We start from the raw sequence: 20,748 nt of genomic DNA, 5'->3' as shown, positions 1-20,748 counted from the left end.
CACCCTTGTTCTTCAACAATCAAAGACAGCACTGCATTTCTGTATCCCCAGTGCAATGCTAGAATCGTACGATGATCCTGTCCACCAGTGCCCCTGAACCCACTTGCAGTGGACATACTCGGCAACTCGGGTAGACCGCCCTTACAAATTCCCATGATGAATTGCCATGTCGCTTTCCACGACCATATTCCGCCGGTACCGAACGCCATTCAGGAGTGCCGCATCCGCTCCTGCAAACAGTAAGAAACTGTATTCTGTAATACAGACTTTCATAGGGCTAGTGGGCACCACCAGTTGACCGTCGTAAATGGACTGAGACCTGGCCACAAAGCCTCACGACATAGAGAAAGGCTTGATACTGCTGCCAGATCTACGTTGTAAGTACAGGTACGAACGTTGATGTGCTCTTGCAACGAAGAAAATAAAATTCAATGTGATGGCCATAAATCATTGCACTTTCCGGACCAGCTGGTCAATTGATGGATTTCATGAACCGGGTAATCGTTACGTACTCCTTGATAAGCTGTCCTTGATATGCTTAGCAAAACTTTTATCCGTTGTCACCTCTTTACATATGGGAGGGGAGTACTTATACACAGCACGCCCACAATATACCACAGCGCTTTCCCCAAAACCTTGCTCTTGGAGTCTCAGTGCGACTTTAGATATCAGTACTAAGATTTCCCATGATCATCAGTCTGTATTCTTGGGCAATCACACAACCATCTTATTAGAGCACTGTCCGTCGACCGCCATATCATCGCTGCAATTGTCTATCGGCTTTCGTATCATACGATAAGAGTAATTCCTCTATGGCGAGGAGTATCAAATGGTAATTAAAGTCAGATCTAAAAGGCCTGCAATCGTAGGATTTTCAGGTAAACATATAAATGACAAGGTTGGCTGCCTATGTTCTCAGTGCGTACAGACAATTCAAATTTGTCGTCTATAAGCCTATGGGATTATGGTAAGCCCCCGCCGGTCTTGCCCCCTTCCTGCAACCCCTTTTGCGTACTCAAACGACCAGGCTGTACTTGTAGTGATGACCAACTGCTTACTTTGTGAGCTCAATGACTATGGCCCAATCCGCTGTCTCTTCATTCTCATCGGTGTATAAATGGAGCTTGGAAATCTGCTTGTTGCCCAGCTCAGAGCGGTAGTCCTTGAGGAATTGCAAAACGCGGGCAACATGGGTCTGGGCATTGAGATAGCTGAGGGCGTCGACCACTTTAGGGTCTTTCGAGGCAAAATCGAGAACCAACTTCTCTTCAGTGCTCTTTCCTAGTTTCTCAAAGGCGTAACGAATGGCATCGTTGGTCTGTAAAAGGTTGCCGCTGCTGTCCTCGATGATCTTGTCGGAGATCTTATCTCGGACGATATATTCAAGGTCTTTCATGTTGTCAAACATGGACTTGAGGCTGTCGTAGAACAGGTGTGTCCAATCGGCCCCGGTAGAGCCCTTCAGGGTGTCGTAGGCTTGGCCGTAGCTGTGCTGCACCACCATAGTCTTCTGTTCCGCGCTGCCCGAGAGCTGGATCGTAGGCTTTCCCTTTTCCTCCGTGTAGATAGTTCTGGTTTTCCAATCATCTTTTGTCCTCTCTCTGATTTTAATCCCGTACGGAGCGAGGTAGCCTAGGTCCATTTTGTCGACATCCTCCATTGCATCAATACTCTCCTTGTAACCACGGCCGTTTGGGCTTTCACCGACAACCGCATCTTTTGGCCTACCCCAGGTTTAGTACGAATCTCACAGGTAAACTTGGATCATGGCGACCATGCTCACCCGGTATCAGCGGCCTCTGTATCGATGGCATCCTTCAGGGCATTTCGATAGCCGTTGCCCTTTGTTTGCAGATTTTGGATGTTCTTGGCAGCTTCAGCAGACCCCGGCTTAGGAAGGGTCGGCTTCTTTCCTGACGGATTGGACGTGGACGGTCCTTTTCGGCTTTGAACGAGATGCGCGAGGGGTGATAGTAGCCCTGACGCTTTGCGACGTCTGGAGGCATCACGAGAGATATATGGAGCACTGATATCCTGCGTATCTGCGGCTGCGGAGATGTCGAGGGACCCACGATCTGTGATGTACCAGTCAGATTGGACTTTTAATTCTTTCAGAAATAACCCTTACCAAGAATATCCAAGTCATTCTGAGTGTTGGTAACAAGTGCCAATGGCCCTGAAGCCAAGAGGCCCAGTACAAGTGTCGTGGAGTATGAAAATCGCATTTTGTTTACTTTATAATAAAATTCGAAGCTGGAGGGTAGTTTTTAGCTGGATGGTTGACGAGTCTGAGTTTGAGGAATGGACTGAGCAATGAATCATGAAATCTTTATATTCCCGATGGGTACGAATCTTCCATCGGAGTCCGCCATCGTCATTTGTAATGGATATTTCCAGCAAGGCTCAGCCGATGAAAGGGACCGGAACTTACGACCATCTTGCCGAAGGTGAGGAACGCGTATACACCTAGGAAGTGGCGTCTTCTGCTCCCAAGATGATCTGACGATACCCACAAGGGTCTTACGAACCAGTCTCGCATTCCTATCGGGAAAAGCCTTAGGCTTGGCAAGCAGAAAATTGTCCGCCAGTGCATTGAACGTATTTTGCATTAGAAAACACGAGCGGACAGGAAGTATGCATGGGTCGTAAGAACTGGGAGGATGAGGCGACTGTAACACTTGGCAATAATCTTTCTCGGAGACCAATTTCTTGTAGGTGGCGCACTACATGAGATGGTGCAGGTCAGCTTACCTATGTAAGTTTCGAAAATGCTGTATCTTTTAGCATTTTAAGTCATGCAGGAGGCTTTATGATAATCTCACGATCAAGACTTAGGGATACCACATGAATTTAGAATTACGTGTTCTATAATAAGACGTCAAGATGAAACAAACGCTCCTGCATCGCAGGCATCATATTTTCTCCAAGAAAAGGGAATATTCGTGGCTGGCTTGTGCGAGGCTTTTCCGGATGAGCCTCATCCATGCTGTGAACACGCGGCGTTTACTCGAGGATACGAGGCTTTGAGAGTTATCCATTTCCAAGGTCTCTGCAAGGCTTAGAATTATCCTCCAAGCCCATGGAGTAGAATGTAAGTGGCAACAGCACCGGAAACTGGGGCCTACTGAGAAAATAGTCTCAATTCTCATTCCTGCTACAAGGAGTAGAAGTTTTCAAAATGTCCTCGGCTATGAATGATGCTTTGTGGCTCTCAAATGTCTTTCTCTACTACAACCTTGCTAATAATATGCAGGTTGAGCAATCGTCCGTATCTTCACGCAGGTGGTCCGCACTACTTACGGTTGAGAGATTGCAGGCCGTCAACACCAAGGGATTTTCTCTCACCAAATCGTGGACAAAATTTGGTCAGCTGAACCAGGCGTGGATAAATACAAGTATAGGATTAGGATTTCAATATCATTAGTCGACACTGCTGAGAGAATCAAAGTTCGAGTAACAGACCTGACAAACAACAACAGATAGATAATACAATGATATATGATATAAATTTGTGACCAAGTAAAAAACAGCCCACTTCATTTTCTCTAATTATAAGGACGACGTATTTGGATGATCTTGAATGACAGAAGAAGAATGCAGTGCGAATTTAACAACTCGTGCCAACTATCATTATCCCGAGCTTTACCAGCCTCCATCATCACCTAGGTCCCCTTCAGGCCTGGTGCTCGTCCCATTTCCATTGCCACTCTCGGTACCATCACCCTGTTTGCCCAAGCAGATGTAAGACGCGTAACTTGGACTCGCCTCGCCCACATTCTTGAAACATGCTCGTTGTGTGTCAGGGTCGAACAAAGCCTGTTTCTTTTCCTTTGCCTCACTTAATGTCACGTTGAACAAGGGCTCGGTGGCAAGTGTTGATTCGCCGCATCCTTTGTCATCCCAAAGCAAGATGCGGCAGTTAATATCCCTAAACTTGTTAGCAATATGGCCATTTCCTTGTACTGATTCCAAAGGAGGAGGGTGAATTTGCCCGTACGCACCAATCAGTGACGACCATCGCGACATAGCTGGGCACTAGCGACATGCACTTGTTGCTCTGGTTTGTCAACCCTCCCACCTGCCCCTCAATAACCTCAATGTTACAGCTCGGTGTCTTTGAGAAGTCTAGGAGCCAAGCGTTTGAGAAGCCTCCTAAGGCGAGGCTGCAGAGAGAGAGGGCAAGCGGTCTTTGTGAATGCATCCTAGTAAAGGTTTGGAATGGATTTGTCTCGGTGTATGGCTTTTGTTTGATTGAATCTTGGTATGGCGGTTTTTGAATCAGAACACGGCTGGTTTAGCAGTGAAGTGAGTTCATGGGTCGCCGACTCAATACAAAGGACGGCTGACATTTATACATTCTGGAGGACACAACTTTAGGACCTCACAGCTATTTTTACCATTTGGTTCCGTTCAATCGTGAGCTCTAGATAGCTGAGGACTGAGCATCCCCTGATGGTTCGGTATTCCTGCGTGCCCACGTTGCTATTTTCGGATCTCACATATAATCCTTCTACGGGCAACATCCAAGTGGGCATTGGCGTTCAAGTGGAAGAACAATGGTAAATGCTAAATTGGGTCCGGAGTGACCTATACGACATGCCTATGAAGCTTGGAACCAGAAGTTGAAGGAATTATACGGCATGAAGAAGGACTGTACGCAGGACGTGACAAACTGTAGGAGAGGTGAGCCAAACGCCACTCGAAGGAAGAGACGAGTGCCTCTGCCCTGGTCAGATTATGATTTAGTTCGGCATTGCTGCTTATGACAATTTTTGGTGCTCAGCCGCGCTTGTGCTGGAACCTTGGACAGTCGAAATGTATGGGCCAAGCCCCCAGGGTATTGCATGCATGCCACATCACATTCATACCCAAATACATGCTATAAATTATGCTCTCGCCTGCTGTCTTGTTGAATCTCACAACTACAGTTTCAACACACATTTAACTCTTAGTGGCACTTCAACAACGAACGACTCGCCAAGTTCTACTTTGTCTTGAACATAATTTCTCTTCATAATGATTGCCAAAACGTCATCCATCGTCTTTGCATCTGTCTTGATGACTCGTCATCTCGTTTCTGCTCAGTTTGATGGATCTTTCACCCTTTGGAGCGAGCCTGGCTGCGGAACTGATCCTAAGGTTGCTTTCAAAGAACATAGTTCTGCGCCGATCATGTTCGTAAAGGGTGAGAGTAGTTGCAGCGGGGGCAGCATCGGGTTGGAGGGGTTCACGCCAGCCGAGGGCAGGTTTTCAACTTACATTGACGGGAGTTTTCTCGGAGAAGACTGCAAATTGGTGTTCTACGATTCGCCCCCGGATGGTGAATCAAAGCGCTACGATTGCTGGACCGGCACTCCTTATCGGGTATTAAAGAAGAATTCGGGCTGCATCAACGTCCCAGTGTCGGAGAAGTTCATATATGCGTAAGGCACACCCCTAAGCAATTTCCCAGTCTCTCGAAAAGGGCTGACATCTACATAGTTATTGTTGTGGCAAAAAGTGTGATGGATTTCTCCCAGTGCAGAAACGGGAAGAACTAGCTTCCACCACGAATCGCGACATCACCAAGATCAAGCGAGCAGCTATTTTTGAGCGAGGGCCAGGAAAATGCAACTTCAAAAAGACTGGAGGCGACGTTGAAATCACGTATAAGAGGGGCCAGAAGACTGGCCAAACGGTCAACTGCCCCACTACCAAGTCTGAATGTGAGGTTAATGGAGAATACTCATCAACCGTAGGCGTCAGCAGATCCACGTCGGACACGAACTCCATCTCTGTGGGAGCGAGTGGAGGAAACCCCTTTTTTCAGGTCACCGGCTCATATGGCCACGAATGGACTTCCACTACGGAGAACTCAAATTCCGATTCTTGGAGCCAATCCTACTCCCTCAAAATCCCTGGCGGCTCATCTGGGTACCTTGTTTTCAAAGCTAAGATACTATGCTCAAAAGGCACCTTTGAGGGCGACGGATGCGACGAGGCTCTCAAAGGCCAGGATTCAGACTGGTGCGTTCCAGCCTTCACTACAGGGTCTGGAGGCAAGCCCGTGCCTGATGGCACCTGGAGCGTTCTTATGCTCTGAGCTGCAAGGTCGAAAGGTTGGTCATTGTGGAGATGAAGGGCGATGTAGTACAGTGGTCGTTGAATGACAGCAGGGATGTGGCGCCGGAGCAGTCTTATTGTTATCACTCTTTCTCTTATTTCCCTGGTGTTCGTATTTTCATTTCGGGTTGTCACGACAGACAATTGTCTATTGACAGGCATTTGAGGTGGAAGTATAGATCGGTTGCTTTAAAATTTGTCTCAAACTCTGCGAATAAATTTCAGAAAATGAACATGAGTGCATTATGAATATCTTTGCTCGAGCCACACGTAAAGATGATGTACCTGCTCAGGTCGCGTAAGATCTTACGCCAAAGTTTCAAGTATCCGAAGGTTAGGCCTCGTAAGTACCTTAACCCCACTTCGAAAATTGGAACCGAAGTCGACAGGCTCATGTCATCTTTTCTTCTAACCTCCAACAATCTATGAGCCTTCCAAGTTACAATATCTTATGATGCACAACGATGCACAGTGACATCGCTACAGGGCGGTCTTCTCATCATGCCCTTTTCAGCACTTCCCCCGGAAATTGTTCACGAGATTCTCACTGCGGCAGTCAAAGTACGCGACATTCAACGTGCTACTCGCTTGCGACACGTAAGTAGGTCGTGGGCAGCCGCTGTCCCGGAAGCCATATTCGCATCGGGGATTCTTGATAGCGACCCGCGTTCCATGTCCTCTCATAGTCTATACTATAAGCCACGTTACCTTGCGTACAGAGTTTTGAGCAGAGCCCAAAGTCTTTCACGGCCCTTGCGCATTGTTCGAAAAGTTGCGGAATATCTCGTAGCACATCGCAACCTGGATACTTGTTACGAGGACGCCATCAGAGACTGCGTCCACGACCTCTGCCGGATACCCCACATTGGAATCAATCACAATTGTAGCCGCCAAGAAGAAGACTGGCTCACCGGGCCGTCGGCAGAGAGTATCGATGAAAACGATATGCAGTTCCAGCAAGCACTCCTCTCCGCAGCGGCTTGGGCGAATGAATTAGCTCTCATTCGGCGTACCTTGCCGCTGTTTCAGAATTGTCTATACTTGATCTCCCACGATGGTTGGGGCGGAGAATATAGCTTTGAGTAGGATACCTCAAGAACAGTCTATACCTAGTAGCTACTAATGTTTTTCAGATTCATTTTCGGGTCTCCAATGATCTTGGCGTCTTTACGTGGAAACATTCAAGTTATCAAGCTACTTATTGAAGCAGTGTCTGCGAACAGCCGAGGAGATGAGCATTTAGGATATATTCTGGAGTATAGCGCAAAAGGGAATCACCTAGCTACCGTCGAACTTGTTCTGGAATCAAAGAACGATCACTGGAACCCATCACTTGTCAAAGGCCTCCAGGGAACTGCCAGTGTGGAAGTGTTCCAAAGATTGTTGCCCCTGGTCAAAGATCATCTTCAAATTGAGTTCCAGAAAAAGACTGCTTACTATGAAGAAAAGTTTCTGCCACGCCAGTTAGTAAAGGCGGCAAGGGAGGGAAACATGGCAATGACGGAGCATATTCTTCAGCTAGGTACCAAAGCTTCAGCTTTGTGGTTTAGGTCCGCCAGTGAGTCAAGGAATCCCGCCATTGCGGCAGCAAAACATGGCCACAAGGATATCTTATCATGCCTCATCAAGGAAGGATTCATTCTGGATCAATACTCGCTAGAAGCGGCTATTTGGTACGGAAACCCGGAAATGGTGCATCTTATATTGAACAACATGGATCAGCGGCATTCCCTTGTACAACCATTGCTCATTGCCGTGGAAAAAGAGAACGAAGTAATGGTTAATCTGCTAATGTCTTTGGAGATGATACATTTTGTTCACGAGACAAGGATCCAGGCAATACATAAAGCGGACGAGCTGGGGCTAGAGTCAATGGCAAAGTTACTTGGACAATAGCCCTTCATGTAGTGTATAGATCCCACATGTACAAAGTGCTGCACATCCCATATCTCGAGTTTGGCGGTGAGTGATGCATCCTTGCCAATCTGTCATCGTCCATGAAGACGTCATTGCCGTCTTACCGGTTATAGGTTGTGTCTGCAATATAGGCCTAGCCCTTTCTTTGTAAGAACCATCGAACGCTACGGATGTATCCATCTCTAACATATGCCTTGAGGGTGCTTTGTCCCTTTCCTGTGGAGAGCAGAATAATTGCCCCTCTCTCCACCTAGGCGTGCACGCTGATAAGGCGTGGCCTGATCGAGATATTCTAGCCTGCCGATTGACTAACGATTTGGCCTTTGCGGGTTAGTAGATAAAGCTTCGTAGGTAATTCCCGCGGCGAAGGCGTGCAGGGAAGGGAGGGATGGGGTAGTTTTTCTCCCTGTCGCACGCGCCACCCCGTCGATGCTTGCCGGATATTGCAGGTTGACTGCACTGTAACCTACAATTATCACGACTGTACCTTCGAAGGATTCTGTATGACGGTTGGCTGGAGAGCCGGTATGCCGGGCTGGCCAGACAAAGCTGCAAGCCCTGGCTAGGTGTCTCGCCATGTTTGCTTGGAATATTGAATGGTGCCCTTCAGTCAGATCATAGCCGAACTTTACTGAAACCCGAAGCGGCCCGAGCGGCCAACAGACATGCAGGCTTTTGAGTATTCGGCCCTAGCATCCGCGGAACACACTTGGTTGGAATATCAATGCGACAAACCCTGGAGGTAGTAACTACTTCTTCGTGTGAGGCCATGGGTTGTACAAGCGCTAAGAGAGCCAACACATCAGCACACGACGCTGCTCCCTGATTTTCCGCTGGAGTCTCTCTGCATGCCCGTATGTGCCTACGAACAGCTTCAGACTCAGCAAAAATGCAGCCTTCGGATACAGACAAGACACGAGAGTTGTATGCTTGATACCGCCGGCGTTCGCTTCGGACACTCACTGATTGCGCTCAGCTTTGACGGGGCGTTCACCCTTCGTGAGCTCTACCATCATGAACGTGCCTATGCTATCGAGGCTATGTTTCGGCCAGATCACTGCCTTGCAAGCGCCATTTTCAACCCATCAAGCAAGCCGCCTCAGCACTTCCATACCTATCAAACAGAGTACCTCAAGGTCACAGCGGGCAAGGTAGTGGTCCAGGTAGAGGGCCGTGAACTGCTTCTCTCGCCTACCGACGATGAGCTGCGCATTCCGCCATGGACGTATCACTGCGTATATCCACCCTCGTCTGCGACATCTCTCTCAGAAGAGGAGCGCCAAGTACCTGGCGATATAAAGGTCATCATGTCAAGCGAAAAGACGTCTCAACCCTTTCACGAGGATATCATCTTCCTGGAGAACTGGTATCATTATCTAAATGATATCATAATACACGGCGCCAAGCTCGATTTACTACAATTGATGTCTGTAAGTCTAGTTTGCTCCCTCCTGCACGGTTCGCCCGTGAAAGACGTGACTATTGCTCATGTGTAGCCCACAGTCATTCGATGCCGCTGGATCGTACCTCGCATTTCCTGCATGGCTCCCCTTCGGGCGATACCTATCTCGAGCCACAGGTATTATCATTGGACGATACCTAGGCAGCATGCTAGGATACCAACCATATTATCGCAAGTGGACCACAGACTGGCAGCGGGCTCGTGAAAGGATGGACACCTCTATATTCTACCGGCGTTTTGCGAACCCAACGGCGAACAGCTGATGATGCACCATTGAAGAGGTGTGCCTTAAATGCGGCCGTATAAAGTGGAGTTCTATCATCGTTGCTCGGAGTTTGTACATTACCTCGTTATAAAGAGCTGTTCAACTCCCAGAATCAAAGCCGTCGAGGAAGCAGCCAGCAGTGCCGTTCAACTTGATTCGTTCATGTACTTAGCATCTAGCCCAACTCAATCAACAAATCAGTCGTTATTATTCTGAGAAGCATCAATGTATCACTACTTAAACGAAAGGAGCCGTTCATAAAATATTGATTTAAAGAACGAGTAGTACCTTTACGTCGTTATGCCCTGTCCAGAAGTATGCGACAGGGCCGTCTTGCGTCGGTTCCGTATCGTCACCCATAACGTTACGAGAGCCGCGACGCTGCTTGGCAGGCCGATGCCGATTCCGGTGCCGAGGGCGATTCTGTTCGACGTTGAGAAGCCCTTGGGCTCGTTAGGCGTGGCCGTGGCCGTGGCCGTGGGTGCCGCGGTAGTCGATGTGATTTCTATAACAGTGGCGAGCGGCGCAAGGCTCTGCGTTGAGCTCGAGGTATCCGTTGTAGTAAAGTCCCAATTGACAAGCCTGTTGCGGGACGAAGACTGGGCAGCCCAGTCCACCAAGGTGTACGCCTCATATGTAGGCCCGGTGAATATGTTCGTCATACAAAACTGGTAGTTATCATCTTGGCTGAAAACGGTGAAGTTAGCTCTCCGGCGTTCTCATTGGGTCCCGGCAGAGGTGGCTGACACGCGAGAGTGATTAACAGCCTTGCCGGGACGACGACAACTTTTCGCATTTCCCAGAGAGGTAGTCGCCATAATCGTAGCAGGTGGTGACAACGAGCTCCTGTCCATCACCGCACCCAACGACTGAGAGCTGAGTGTTACGGCGACATTCGTAGTCGCTGTTGCACATAAGTGGAAATGCTTCGCGATATCAACATCAGTCTTTGATCAGTAGAAGAACTGGATGGGCTCTAGTGAAGACGAGAAGGGTAATATGAATCACCTGCGGTCCCGGAAATATAGCCACAAAGACGCGTATCTCGCGTCGTTGACCGGGGGCGGATTCCATCGCGATCAGGCGCAGACGTAATCAGAAAACCCGTCGCATCGCGAGTTCCCGTTGCGGCGATGACGCTTGAAGTGCGATCAGGGACATTTAAGCCGGTGACCGAGGACATCAACGCCGCCGATGCGAGACACGAGAGCATGCGTGAGCGCCTGGCCATTTCAAAAAAATATTCAAGGAAAAGGGTTTCCTGTTTGTTTACTTCACGCACGGAATCTGCTTGACCCGGATGTCAACTTTTGCCTTAAGTAGAAGGCGTTCCTTAGCAAAAGACATTCCTAGGTTAAGGGCAATGGTGAAAAGGCAAGAAGGAGGAGGGGAAGCAGCTTTAATTGTTTAGTCGCAGCCTTGCTGGCAATCTCCTCCTCATTTATATGCTGTGCTACCAAGCAGGGAGAGTAGCTGTCAAATGAGTGGACTCTGTAATTAATGGAAGCAGGATAGCCTGTCACACTGTCGCAAAATTTGCGACAGGTCGGCATTTTGATGCCCTCTGGCAACCAATTCTGGAAGAAGAGAGTCGTTCTGTTGAAAGAGTGGCCAGCACGGGGCGAAGTAGTGTTCATCTCTTGATAACGTAGGTATAAATCTGCTAGAGGTCCACCCAACCTGTCTCAACAAGATAACATGAAACTCTGAACAGACGACCATGCCATCTCGTCGTATCTCAGTTGTAGCATAGTTTTAAACGAATCATATGCCCATGATGCAAGTTTCCTAGCCCTATACTCGTAGATCACTACGCTTTGTAAGTCTCTATCTAAAATCAAGATGTCTTCCAGAGAGAATGAGCGATCTCGGTATGCCAATGACACAGCCTGAGTGTATTGAAGAGTAAAAATTAAGATACGGAATCTCCCTGCCCGTTTGACGGGCTGAGGAAAGAGGGTTTGTACGCCCAATTTGTGTGGCGTATCAGCCAAGTTCGTTCCACCTAGTTCACAGCAAGATCGAATTATGTACTTGCAAACACGTTGGGTTCAGATTTAGGTGGTGCAGTCTTTGGCAATGTATTTGAGCTTGTGGTAAAGCCAGGTAATGGTAGATGCAGAGATATTGTTTGGACTAAAACAAACTATAGGTGCATCGAATCCGGATGCTCTCAAGAGGATGATTGAAAAGCCAGGTATGTTCAAGCAATGTTTCGTTACTAGATCAGTGTTGAGTAATCCTGTTTTCTTTATGTTTTCTTTCAGCGTAATGGAACGCTCACAAGATTTGATGAATGTTTGTTGGTAATATACCCAACTGTATCTGCGTGCTCAAGAGACTACTCAAGAAAATTGGTCAACAGTCTTAGGTCTGTGATTTTGGTTGTCTGCTCATAATACCAATTTTGTCCCTGGAATTGCAATCTTAATCTTGACCACGATGTCATGGTTCGTTTATACTTGAAGCTGAACAGAATTCGTCGACGGCAAGGATCGGTACACATGTGCTTGCCCATGAATGCAATGCTGACCATGTGACTAGGGCAAAAGCCAGTATTCTAGACAGTATGGACACCAGTGAACTCGGTCAATGTCTAGATAGCAAAGAGATGAGGTATGTGCCATAGCTAGCAGTGTACACCGGCAAAGGGAAAATTAAGACGGCATCGCCAAGCGCGGAACCCATTTCCGGCCAGTAGTAGCCGGATCGGAGCATTCCCCGGAGACGTGACCAATACTTGGCTACTAGTTATACAGTTCTTCACTACTCCGTGGAAAGCTGAAAACTTCTCGAGGGGGGTTTTACATGCTTTAGCTACAGTAGACTGATGTCCATCACCAGATGGGCGACAATGCGAACGGGAGTTGGATGATGCTTCGACCGAACGCACGATCCCACATGCATATGCGGGGTGGGCAAACACCCATCCGGTACGAAGTGGATGAGCGATGCTGTTGAGACGCTTTTGGATTGCTCCGCGATGGAACGGTTCATGCACGAATCCCCGTCTGAAGAGATGATAAGGAAATGTGCATGCCTGCATCGGAAAGGTCTGCCGGCGCGTGGGATGTTGTGTCAGATTATACCTAGAATATAACTACCTATCCTATTTAGATAACTACCTCGAGAGTGGGTATCCTCTGGAGTTGGTGGGGCAGAGTGTGACGAGGCCATCGCAGCAAATGGGTTTGGGCTTGCTTGCCCTCGGATGGCATCTTGAAACTAGATGGTTGACTAGTACGAGATAGCGGAGGAATCGAAAGCTTGCTATACCGTAGTAGAGTAGTGTCTGCGTGCTGGTGGTAATGCCACGAGCTTGAGCAGGCCGTAACATGCGGCTATGATGGACGCACTGATACCACCGCCGCCGCATAGGCACCGCGATCAGACCCTAGAGGCGCTTGAATCATTCGACCAACGGAAAGACAACGGTCCCTCACGACCGGGTGCGAATCATGCGATTGCTTACCCGAATGCACACCTCAATCTGGCGATCCAAGAGGCCCTCCTACTGCAACGCAGTCACATTCGAGCGCGCGTCCCGAGAGCCTACTACGAGGAGGGCCCGTAACCTTTGCGATACGGCGAACCCCTTTTCTAGTGCTCGGGCGGAAAGCTCATTGGAGAACCGTGAACCGGTTTCCAACCGTGACCGTGCCGACCGCTTTGGGAAATGCAGTCGCAATATTGCCGCTCTGAGGTGAAGAGGGTGTATTGGACCAATTGGGTTCCATGGGCAACTCTTTTCATGGCAACTCCAAGGTTGCCTGTGAGCAGCAATGCTACGGGGAACGACACAGTTCACTGCCTCTCGCATGATTGGCCCCTTGTAACGGGAGATGGACCGAACTTATTGAAATGCTTAGACCTCTCTATCGTGCATTAGGGGGAAACGCGGTGGCCGAATTGTAGCGCGATCTGATGGGCAAGATACAGTTTAGGGGATGCAATTAGCAGGGGGATGCTCGTGAGATACTGTGGTAGGCTCCCAGTCCGCCCAGAACCACGAGCGACACTGGACGCAGGAGCCAGCAGTTCGGTCTGAATGCACCTCCTTTTTTCTTTTTTTGAGAGTAGTTTGCAGAACTGGGCCGAAGCCGACGAGACATTTCCGATGTTGATCGGCACGCCTGTCAGGAAACGGCCTGTGCAACGGACTTGCTTTTGGTGTGAGACTCAGTGGCAGGTGGCCACAGCTCCGAGCTGGAGGGCCATGTAATAAACCTCAGCTTCTATTAGGGGAGACTATTGATTTTGTCTGGGACTGATATGGAGTTATTTGGGCCTGTTAAGTTATTACTGTGCGGGCAATCGAGAGTGGTCCGTAGCCCCCGTGCACGAACACATGAGATTCCGAGCGAGGCACACCAATGCCCAAGATTCCCTTGCTTCGATTCGTCCTTCTACCGCTAGTAGTAGATTTGCCACATGTGCTGCAAGTGATGGGATGGCGTGGCATTCTTGAGCTTCTTGATCGCACGCCAGAACGCGACTCAGGGCATTTTGGAACTTCCGGCGATGCAGCTAGTTAATATCTGACGCGCTACTGCGACCTTCGCATTACATGGCGTCTCTTGCTCTTGAGCGGCGCCGGATTGGGAGCGGATAGGGACCCCATTTGGGGTACCACCTTGGACCCCATCGATTGGCCCAACATGCTAGCGGGGGTCAGCCCGTCCCGACGGTGACCACTGACCAGCGCAAGGGAGAGGAGAAAAAAAAAAGGGGATCAGGATTCAGGCCAACCACGAACCATGGATCAATCAAGGCCAGCCACGAGGGTGCGCCAGGATCGCCGGTCCCCTGAACCTGGAAGCCCCGAACTGGAAAGTCAATGGAAATTTTGATTTCCATCTCCTGCTCAACTGTGGTAGGGACCTTGGGGACGACAGTAACATGTGGCTGTCAGCCAACTGCCGAGCCAAGCGGACAGGAATAGCACGGCGTTTCAGACGTGGCCTGCGTACAGGAGCACACGTAAGTATTGTATGGACAGGTGGATGGAATGGATGGATGATGCGACAGCGCATGTGGCTGCCATTGTTGTGCATAACAACAGCAGACACAGCAGGCTGCTCGGCGTGGCTCCCTTGGGGGCAACTGTAGAAGGCCCCCAGGCCCAGCATATGCTTTGGTGCTTAAAGGTTTCGAGTGTCTCTCCGACTTTTGGTGCCTCATCGGTGCAGCCAGCTCCAGGGGTCTGTCCCCCCCCTCCGTGGCAGCGGCCCTCGTGATTTGCTGAGCGCGTCTGTACCCCCGGACAGGGCACTTGGGGCCGACAGACAGATCGGGCCAGTGGGCCAGCACGCTAAGTTACAGCGCGGCACAACAGAGCTGCCTCGTGCCCTGTACCTTGCAGCACACCCAGGCGGCCAGGACGACCCAGACGCCGGGCAGTTTCTTTTCCTGCTCGCCGGTTCAACGGCCAACGTCGCTCGTTACCTGTCTGCACGGCTTTGTTCACCATCCCGGGTTTAGCTGGCCACGGGCTCCGAAAGCAGCGTAAGTGCACGCAGGAAGCAGGCGCCCATCGAGCTTTGTTTGATTTCGTCTGCGCGTTGCATTGGGAGGAAACCCTCAAGACTCAGGATCCAGCCATCGCGTGATACACCCCAGCTCCCGGACCCCCCCAGAGTCCCAGACCCGGGGGCCTGTCAACCTAAGCGAGGCAGTATAGAGTTGCCAAATTGCCACATGCCCACTGCCACTTCGTGACACACCGGAGGTTGTGCAATTCTCCATCCTTTCCTCTGTTCTGTCGGGCGACCGCATCCCTCTGATCGAGAGAGAGAGAGAGAGAGAGCGCTCTGCGATACAGGCGCCGTGCCTCCCTGGTCTAATTTAATCCACCAGCAGCCGTCTTGTTGCCGACGACAACGCTCGACTGACCCGAGCTCGAGCCTCGAGGGCACCACGACGTACACAAACGAAACGACAAATATTACGGCATTTGCAGCGTCTTCGCCGTATCACACACGCCCGTGTGCCCATCCGTACCCTCACACTTCGCACCAACCGGTCCTGCTGTTGTTACATGCGTTTCCTTTGTATGGCGCTGTTCGCTGGCCGTGTCGCTCCTGTCCCTGCTGTCTGACCTCGACCTCTGCCCTGTCCGCCTCGACCCCAACCGCGCCAATCCCGCCTGATCGTACTCGATGCATTCGACGGACAGCGGGCGCCGCTCGCATAGGCGACGTCCCAACCTGAACATCAATACGTCGGCATCGCCGCCCCTGGCCAGGCGAGATGCCGCTCCCGCGAGCCCACCCCTGCGCAAGCCGCCCGTCCCATCCAAGGGGAAGCCGCCCGTCTCGAGCCGGGCGCTTAGAGTGCAGTCCTCCTCCGTGTCGAGCACGCCGTCGAGCATTGATCGTGAGAGGGAGCGGGCCATAGACCTGGACGAGTCGTTCCTGGACAACATGACCCCCGTCGACATGGCTAACAAGGAGAACGAGCCCGAATTCCACAACCGCGACCTCCAGCGGGTTCAGAAAGCCGCCAACCCTCGCGACTCGCACGATCTGTCGCTTCCGGCGCGGCAGGTCACGCGAGACTCCCTGGTGACCAACATGTTGATGTCTTTGGACAAGCTGTCGCTGTCCCAGATCCAGACGCCGCCGACGGCCATGTCCCCCTTCGACGAGCCTGCCTATGGCTCGCCCAATATGGCCATGACCATGGGCGGGGACGAGAGGGCCAGAACCATGTCGGGCGTATCCCGTCCAGCCCGCGCTATGCATAGCTCTTACCATCACGGCCATAGTTACACTTATAGCTCCGACCTAGAGGGGACCGACGATGCCGCTAGCCGCATCTCGAGTCAGTTCTCACGCGGCCGCCGAAGCAACAGCAGCTCCGGATTTCAATCCTCGCTGGGCCGCATCAACAGCATGCGAGAAACCTCATCGCACAATATGGCCAGCAGCCACGGCAGGGCCATGCATTCCAGGAGCCGCAAGACGAGCAAGAGCAGCAGTACCAACAGCTTCGATGCCGGCTATGCCCAGGTTCTGAGCAGCCAGCGCATATCGCACGGCATCGGCGGCCGCTCCTCCAGCTTCGACTACGGCCAACCGCCGCCGCCGCCGCCTGCGAGCAATGTCAATGGCAGTCAGTGGGATCTAGAGTTCTCCAACTCCATGTTTACCACCAACGACTACGAGGTCGCCCCGACGCCTACAATTCCCGGTGGGCCCCGCCGTGCAGCTGCTCCGAACGCCCCAGTCGCTCCGGCAGCACCTCCACCGATACCCAAGGACCCCGAGCCGGCGGACCGCAAGAGGAGTCTGCGTTCACGGAGTAGCACCGGTGGGAGATCGTCCTCCAAGACCAGACATGAACCCCCACAGCAGCTTCCACCGCAAGCTGATCTGGATTCCGCTCCGGCACCCAACGTAGGGTACGAGAAGTCAAAAGACAGAGACATGCACAACAGCCAAAACTCAACACCACAGGCAAAGGAGCGGCCTGGCTTTTTCAGGAGAGTTTTTGGCGGCTCGTCTAAGAACCTGTCCAACAATTTTGAATCCTCGAGCTCGACCCCCGTTTCGGCCACGTCGGCTGAAACCGTCGAGCGTCAGCCCTCCAAGTCATCGCAACACATTGCTTCCCAAATCAAAACAGCAGCCCCGACGGCCAAGGACTCGCAGCCTGCACCGCCCCATGTAATTCATAAGAAGTCATCTTTCTTCCGGAGGAGAAAGAAGTCTATTGTTGACACACCACCGGTACCACTACCACCTGCTTCCATTGTCTCCCCGCCGCCCCGGTCAGCCAAGCCAATGGAGATTGAAGTGGACCACTCGCGGACCATTGAGTTGGCCGCACCCAGCCCTGTCAGCAGCTTGCGGCAAGTCATGAACCCATACTTGAAGGGCAGCAATCCCGCAACACCCAGCGACCTCCTGACGCCGGGCAGACGAGAGCGTGAGACGATATCAGCGGAGTATGATGTTGAGGATGGCGAGCTCGATTGGAGACGGAAGAGTAGGGGATTCTCGCCGGATTATGAACCCAGCCCGAATGCTACCATCAGGACGGTCAAGTCGCAATCCGCCCTCTATAGCAGGAGTCGCGAATCTGTCGCCACGAGTATACCGAAGAGATCATCACGAATGGACAGCCCCCACCGAGAACCTCCAGACGTTCCCGGCCCACGGCCTATGCTTACTCGCGATGCTACTTTCTTCGAGGACAACAGCGATACAGACGGAGACAAGCCCACCACCCTGACAGTACTAACCGTCCCGGAACCACAAAGGTCGCCCATCCTGTTGAGCCCTGCAGATCCGCAAGGCCTCCCTGGCGGATTTCCCACACCGCCAACCGGCACCCCGAGGGATTCACCCAGTGGCCCGCCGACGTCCGAGTTCCAAGCGGGCAACGCCCACGAGAATTCGTCTTTGAAAGAGTCCGCCTCACCTGGCTTGGTACTTCAGCCAAACGTCTCGAACGAAGAAAGCAGGGATCGTCCAGATAGTCTCGGACTCCCCATCCAAGCTCAGCAAACGCACAGTACCATTAGAGATTCAATCCAGAGGTCCCGCTCGGCTGCCAGCTTGCCGAGCGTCAAGGTCGAGAGCGCTGACATCACCCCAAAAATGACCGGTTCGCCGCTGGATGAACCCGAGGTGGCCGTTGGTGAACCGACCGAGGATGACCGCCAAAAAGCGCAGCGCATCTTCGATGGCAATGAGGATTTCATCCAGAAGGACCGGGCGGCAGCTTGGATTGGAGAGGAGGGCCTGGTGCGGCAGCGAACGCTCCGGGCTTATATGGACCTGTATGACTTCACCGACAAGAGCGTCCTCACCGCTCTACGTGAGGTCTGTGGCAGACTAGTCCTGCGGGCCGAGACCCAGCAGGTAGACCGCATCTTGGTTGCTTTCTCCAAGCATTGGTGTGAATGCAATTCCAACCACGGGTTCAAGTCCATGGGTAAGCTCCGGTATACACCATGAAATGTGCAATTGCTAACAAGCCCAGATGTTATCCATACGATGTGTTATTCTATCATGCTTCTGAATACCGATCTTCACCTTGCAGATATTGAGTACAAGATGACGCGCAGCCAGTTCATCAAGAATACCATGACCACGATCAAGCAAGCCTTGGTTGAGTCGGACCCTGACGCTTTCGAGCGACCGTCTATCCTACCTGGCAGGAATGCATTGCTGAGCCCTGCGGAACCCGAAAGCAATGTTTCAGGGGAGCAAGAGCGGAAGAATTGGCGCTCGTCGTTCATCCCGCCGAGGTCTGAGTCTCGATTGGGTGACTACGGCGACCAGGAGCCTGACAGCTGCGGACCACTGGTCAAGTCACCGTTCAATGGCTCGATGCGCGCCTGGGAGAACCAGATGGAACTCGTACTCAAGGATATCTACAACTCGATTCGGGACGATCGTCTGCCTTTGTTCGGTGGTGCGCCTGAGCAAGCAGCCTCGCAACTGCAGCAGCCAGGCGGGCTGTCGGTCATGGGGATGCTGAAACGAAGCCCGAGTGTTCTTAGTAAGGCCCCATCGGAGAGCGCCTCAATGACCCGCGGAAGAAACGATGGTTCCAACCGTCCGAATGCTGGTCGCTGGAGCTCAAAGAGCAGGTCCCGTCCTCGCATCGGCACTGCCGGCTTCTCGTCCAGCCGTACGAGCTTCGATGACGGCAACTCTATATGGAGCCCGACTGTCTCCTCTGCGACCTGGAGCCGTTACTCCCTGGGAAGAACGCAGACATCCCCGTCAGTGGATTCGTTGGGGTCATCCTATCTACACGGCGATTATCAGCAGTCGATAGGTTTTGCAAACGCCCTATCCCAAGCAATCATCCGTGAAGACCACCAGCTTGAGATCACCCGATCCATCATGAGCGAGGAGGTCAATGGCGCTGCTTTGCTTGAGGACGAATCACTCGAATTGACCGGCCCCCCATGGATGAAGGAAGGAATCGTCATCCACAAACACCATCTTGACGGCATTGAAAAGAAGGCTAAGGACCGTAACTGGAGCGAGGTGTTTGCTGTCATTCAAAAGGGCTCCATGAGTCTCTTCTCCTTCTCTACCAAGTCGATGCGGAGCAAGGCGCGTATGGGTCGCAAGCAAGCACCTGGTGGCGTGGTCGGCGGCGGCAACTGGCAGGAGAATGCCACTAACCTTGGCACCTTCTCGTTGCGCCAGACTCTTGCCTCTGCATTACCCTCGCCCGGCTATTCCAGGACACGACCGCACGTTTGGGCTCTGAGTCTGCCAACCGGTGCTGTCCACCTGTTCCAAGTGGGCACGCCGGAGATCTGCAAGGAGTTTGTTTTGACGGTCAATTACTGGTCCGCACGTCTATCCACTCACCCTCTTGTTGGTGGTATTTCCAACATCGAGTATGGCTGGAGCGATGCTTGCATTAACAATGCGCTTGTGAACGCTATCAACGACAATCAGCCCCCGCCTCGACCTGGGTCGGCAGCTGCTGGGCGCACCTCTATGCACAGCCGAAACAACAGCCGGCAAAGCAGCTTGCGATCAAGCTTCGACATGGGTGGCTCAAGCACGAGGACAAAGTTGCCGGGAGATCGGATTCACATCGCAGAATGGACGCCACCGGCGCAAAGCATGCGTCCGTCCAACGTGGGCGAGACCGAACAACACGAGACCCTCCTCGCCTACGTGAAGAGCATCGAGGACGAGTTACAGAAACATAACCAACTGCGCTCCCCCATGCTGCTGGCATTCACTCCCAGAGGATCGAATGCCACTAAGGCCATGGCCAACTGGGAGAAGAAGAGCAGCTACCTCCTGCGCGAGATTGTCAAGTTCAGGACATACGTCGACTGCCTGCAGCTGGCAGAGCAGAGGCGCAAGGAGATTTACGACGATCGCGAGATCGCCCGTCGCGCTGCACGCGGCGAGGACGAAATGTACGACGACGTCGAGCAAGACGACGCAGATCAAACGATCAAGATCAGCCAATAGCGAGCGCGAAGGCATAAAGACACACTTCTAAGGTGTTATTT

At 51.7% G+C, this 20,748-nt stretch overlaps 7 protein-coding genes across 7 annotated transcripts; 4 read left to right on the top strand and 3 right to left on the bottom strand.

Moving 5' to 3' along the window:
- Positions 1-1,054: 1,054 nt before the first annotated feature.
- JN550_004563 (uncharacterized protein) lies at positions 1,055-2,225 on the bottom strand (the record flags this gene model as incomplete). Its single annotated transcript, XM_049316092.1, has 3 exons — positions 1,055-1,724; positions 1,784-2,075; positions 2,129-2,225. The coding sequence occupies 3 exons, from the start codon at positions 2,223-2,225 to the stop codon at positions 1,055-1,057; spliced, it is 1,059 nt and encodes a 352-aa protein (XP_049173635.1).
- A 1,417-nt stretch (positions 2,226-3,642) lies between these two features.
- Positions 3,643-4,018, bottom strand: JN550_004562 (uncharacterized protein; the record flags this gene model as incomplete). Its single annotated transcript, XM_049316091.1, has 2 exons — positions 3,643-3,928; positions 4,002-4,018. 2 exons carry the CDS (start codon positions 4,016-4,018, stop codon positions 3,643-3,645), a joined length of 303 nt encoding a protein of 100 aa, XP_049173634.1.
- Positions 4,019-5,016: 998 nt separating this feature from the next.
- On the top strand, positions 5,017-6,082 carry JN550_004561 (uncharacterized protein; the record flags this gene model as incomplete). The annotated part of the gene is made up of 2 exons (XM_049316090.1): positions 5,017-5,423; positions 5,482-6,082. 2 exons carry the CDS (start codon positions 5,017-5,019, stop codon positions 6,080-6,082), a joined length of 1,008 nt encoding a protein of 335 aa, XP_049173633.1.
- Positions 6,083-6,603: 521 nt separating this feature from the next.
- On the top strand, positions 6,604-7,188 carry JN550_004560 (uncharacterized protein; the record flags this gene model as incomplete). The annotated part of the gene is made up of 1 exon (XM_049316089.1): positions 6,604-7,188. The coding sequence occupies one exon, from the start codon at positions 6,604-6,606 to the stop codon at positions 7,186-7,188; it is 585 nt and encodes a 194-aa protein (XP_049173632.1).
- Positions 7,189-8,908: 1,720 nt separating this feature from the next.
- Positions 8,909-9,744, top strand: JN550_004559 (uncharacterized protein; the record flags this gene model as incomplete). The annotated part of the gene is made up of 3 exons (XM_049316088.1): positions 8,909-8,943; positions 8,996-9,449; positions 9,523-9,744. 3 exons carry the CDS (start codon positions 8,909-8,911, stop codon positions 9,742-9,744), a joined length of 711 nt encoding a protein of 236 aa, XP_049173631.1.
- A 292-nt stretch (positions 9,745-10,036) lies between these two features.
- On the bottom strand, positions 10,037-10,977 carry JN550_004558 (uncharacterized protein; the record flags this gene model as incomplete). The annotated part of the gene is made up of 3 exons (XM_049316087.1): positions 10,037-10,433; positions 10,534-10,672; positions 10,755-10,977. 3 exons carry the CDS (start codon positions 10,975-10,977, stop codon positions 10,037-10,039), a joined length of 759 nt encoding a protein of 252 aa, XP_049173630.1.
- A 4,927-nt stretch (positions 10,978-15,904) lies between these two features.
- Positions 15,905-20,707, top strand: JN550_004557 (uncharacterized protein; the record flags this gene model as incomplete). The annotated part of the gene is made up of 2 exons (XM_049316085.1): positions 15,905-18,686; positions 18,735-20,707. The coding sequence occupies 2 exons, from the start codon at positions 15,905-15,907 to the stop codon at positions 20,705-20,707; spliced, it is 4,755 nt and encodes a 1,584-aa protein (XP_049173629.1).
- Positions 20,708-20,748: the final 41 nt, after the last annotated feature.

Source organism: Neoarthrinium moseri, assembly GCF_022829205.1.
Source record: "Neoarthrinium moseri strain CBS 164.80 chromosome Unknown scaffold12_Wmoseri_CBS_16480, whole genome shotgun sequence".
Classification (NCBI taxonomy): domain Eukaryota; kingdom Fungi; phylum Ascomycota; class Sordariomycetes; order Amphisphaeriales; family Apiosporaceae; genus Neoarthrinium; species Neoarthrinium moseri.
This window is presented reverse-complemented; position numbering and strand designations above follow the sequence as displayed.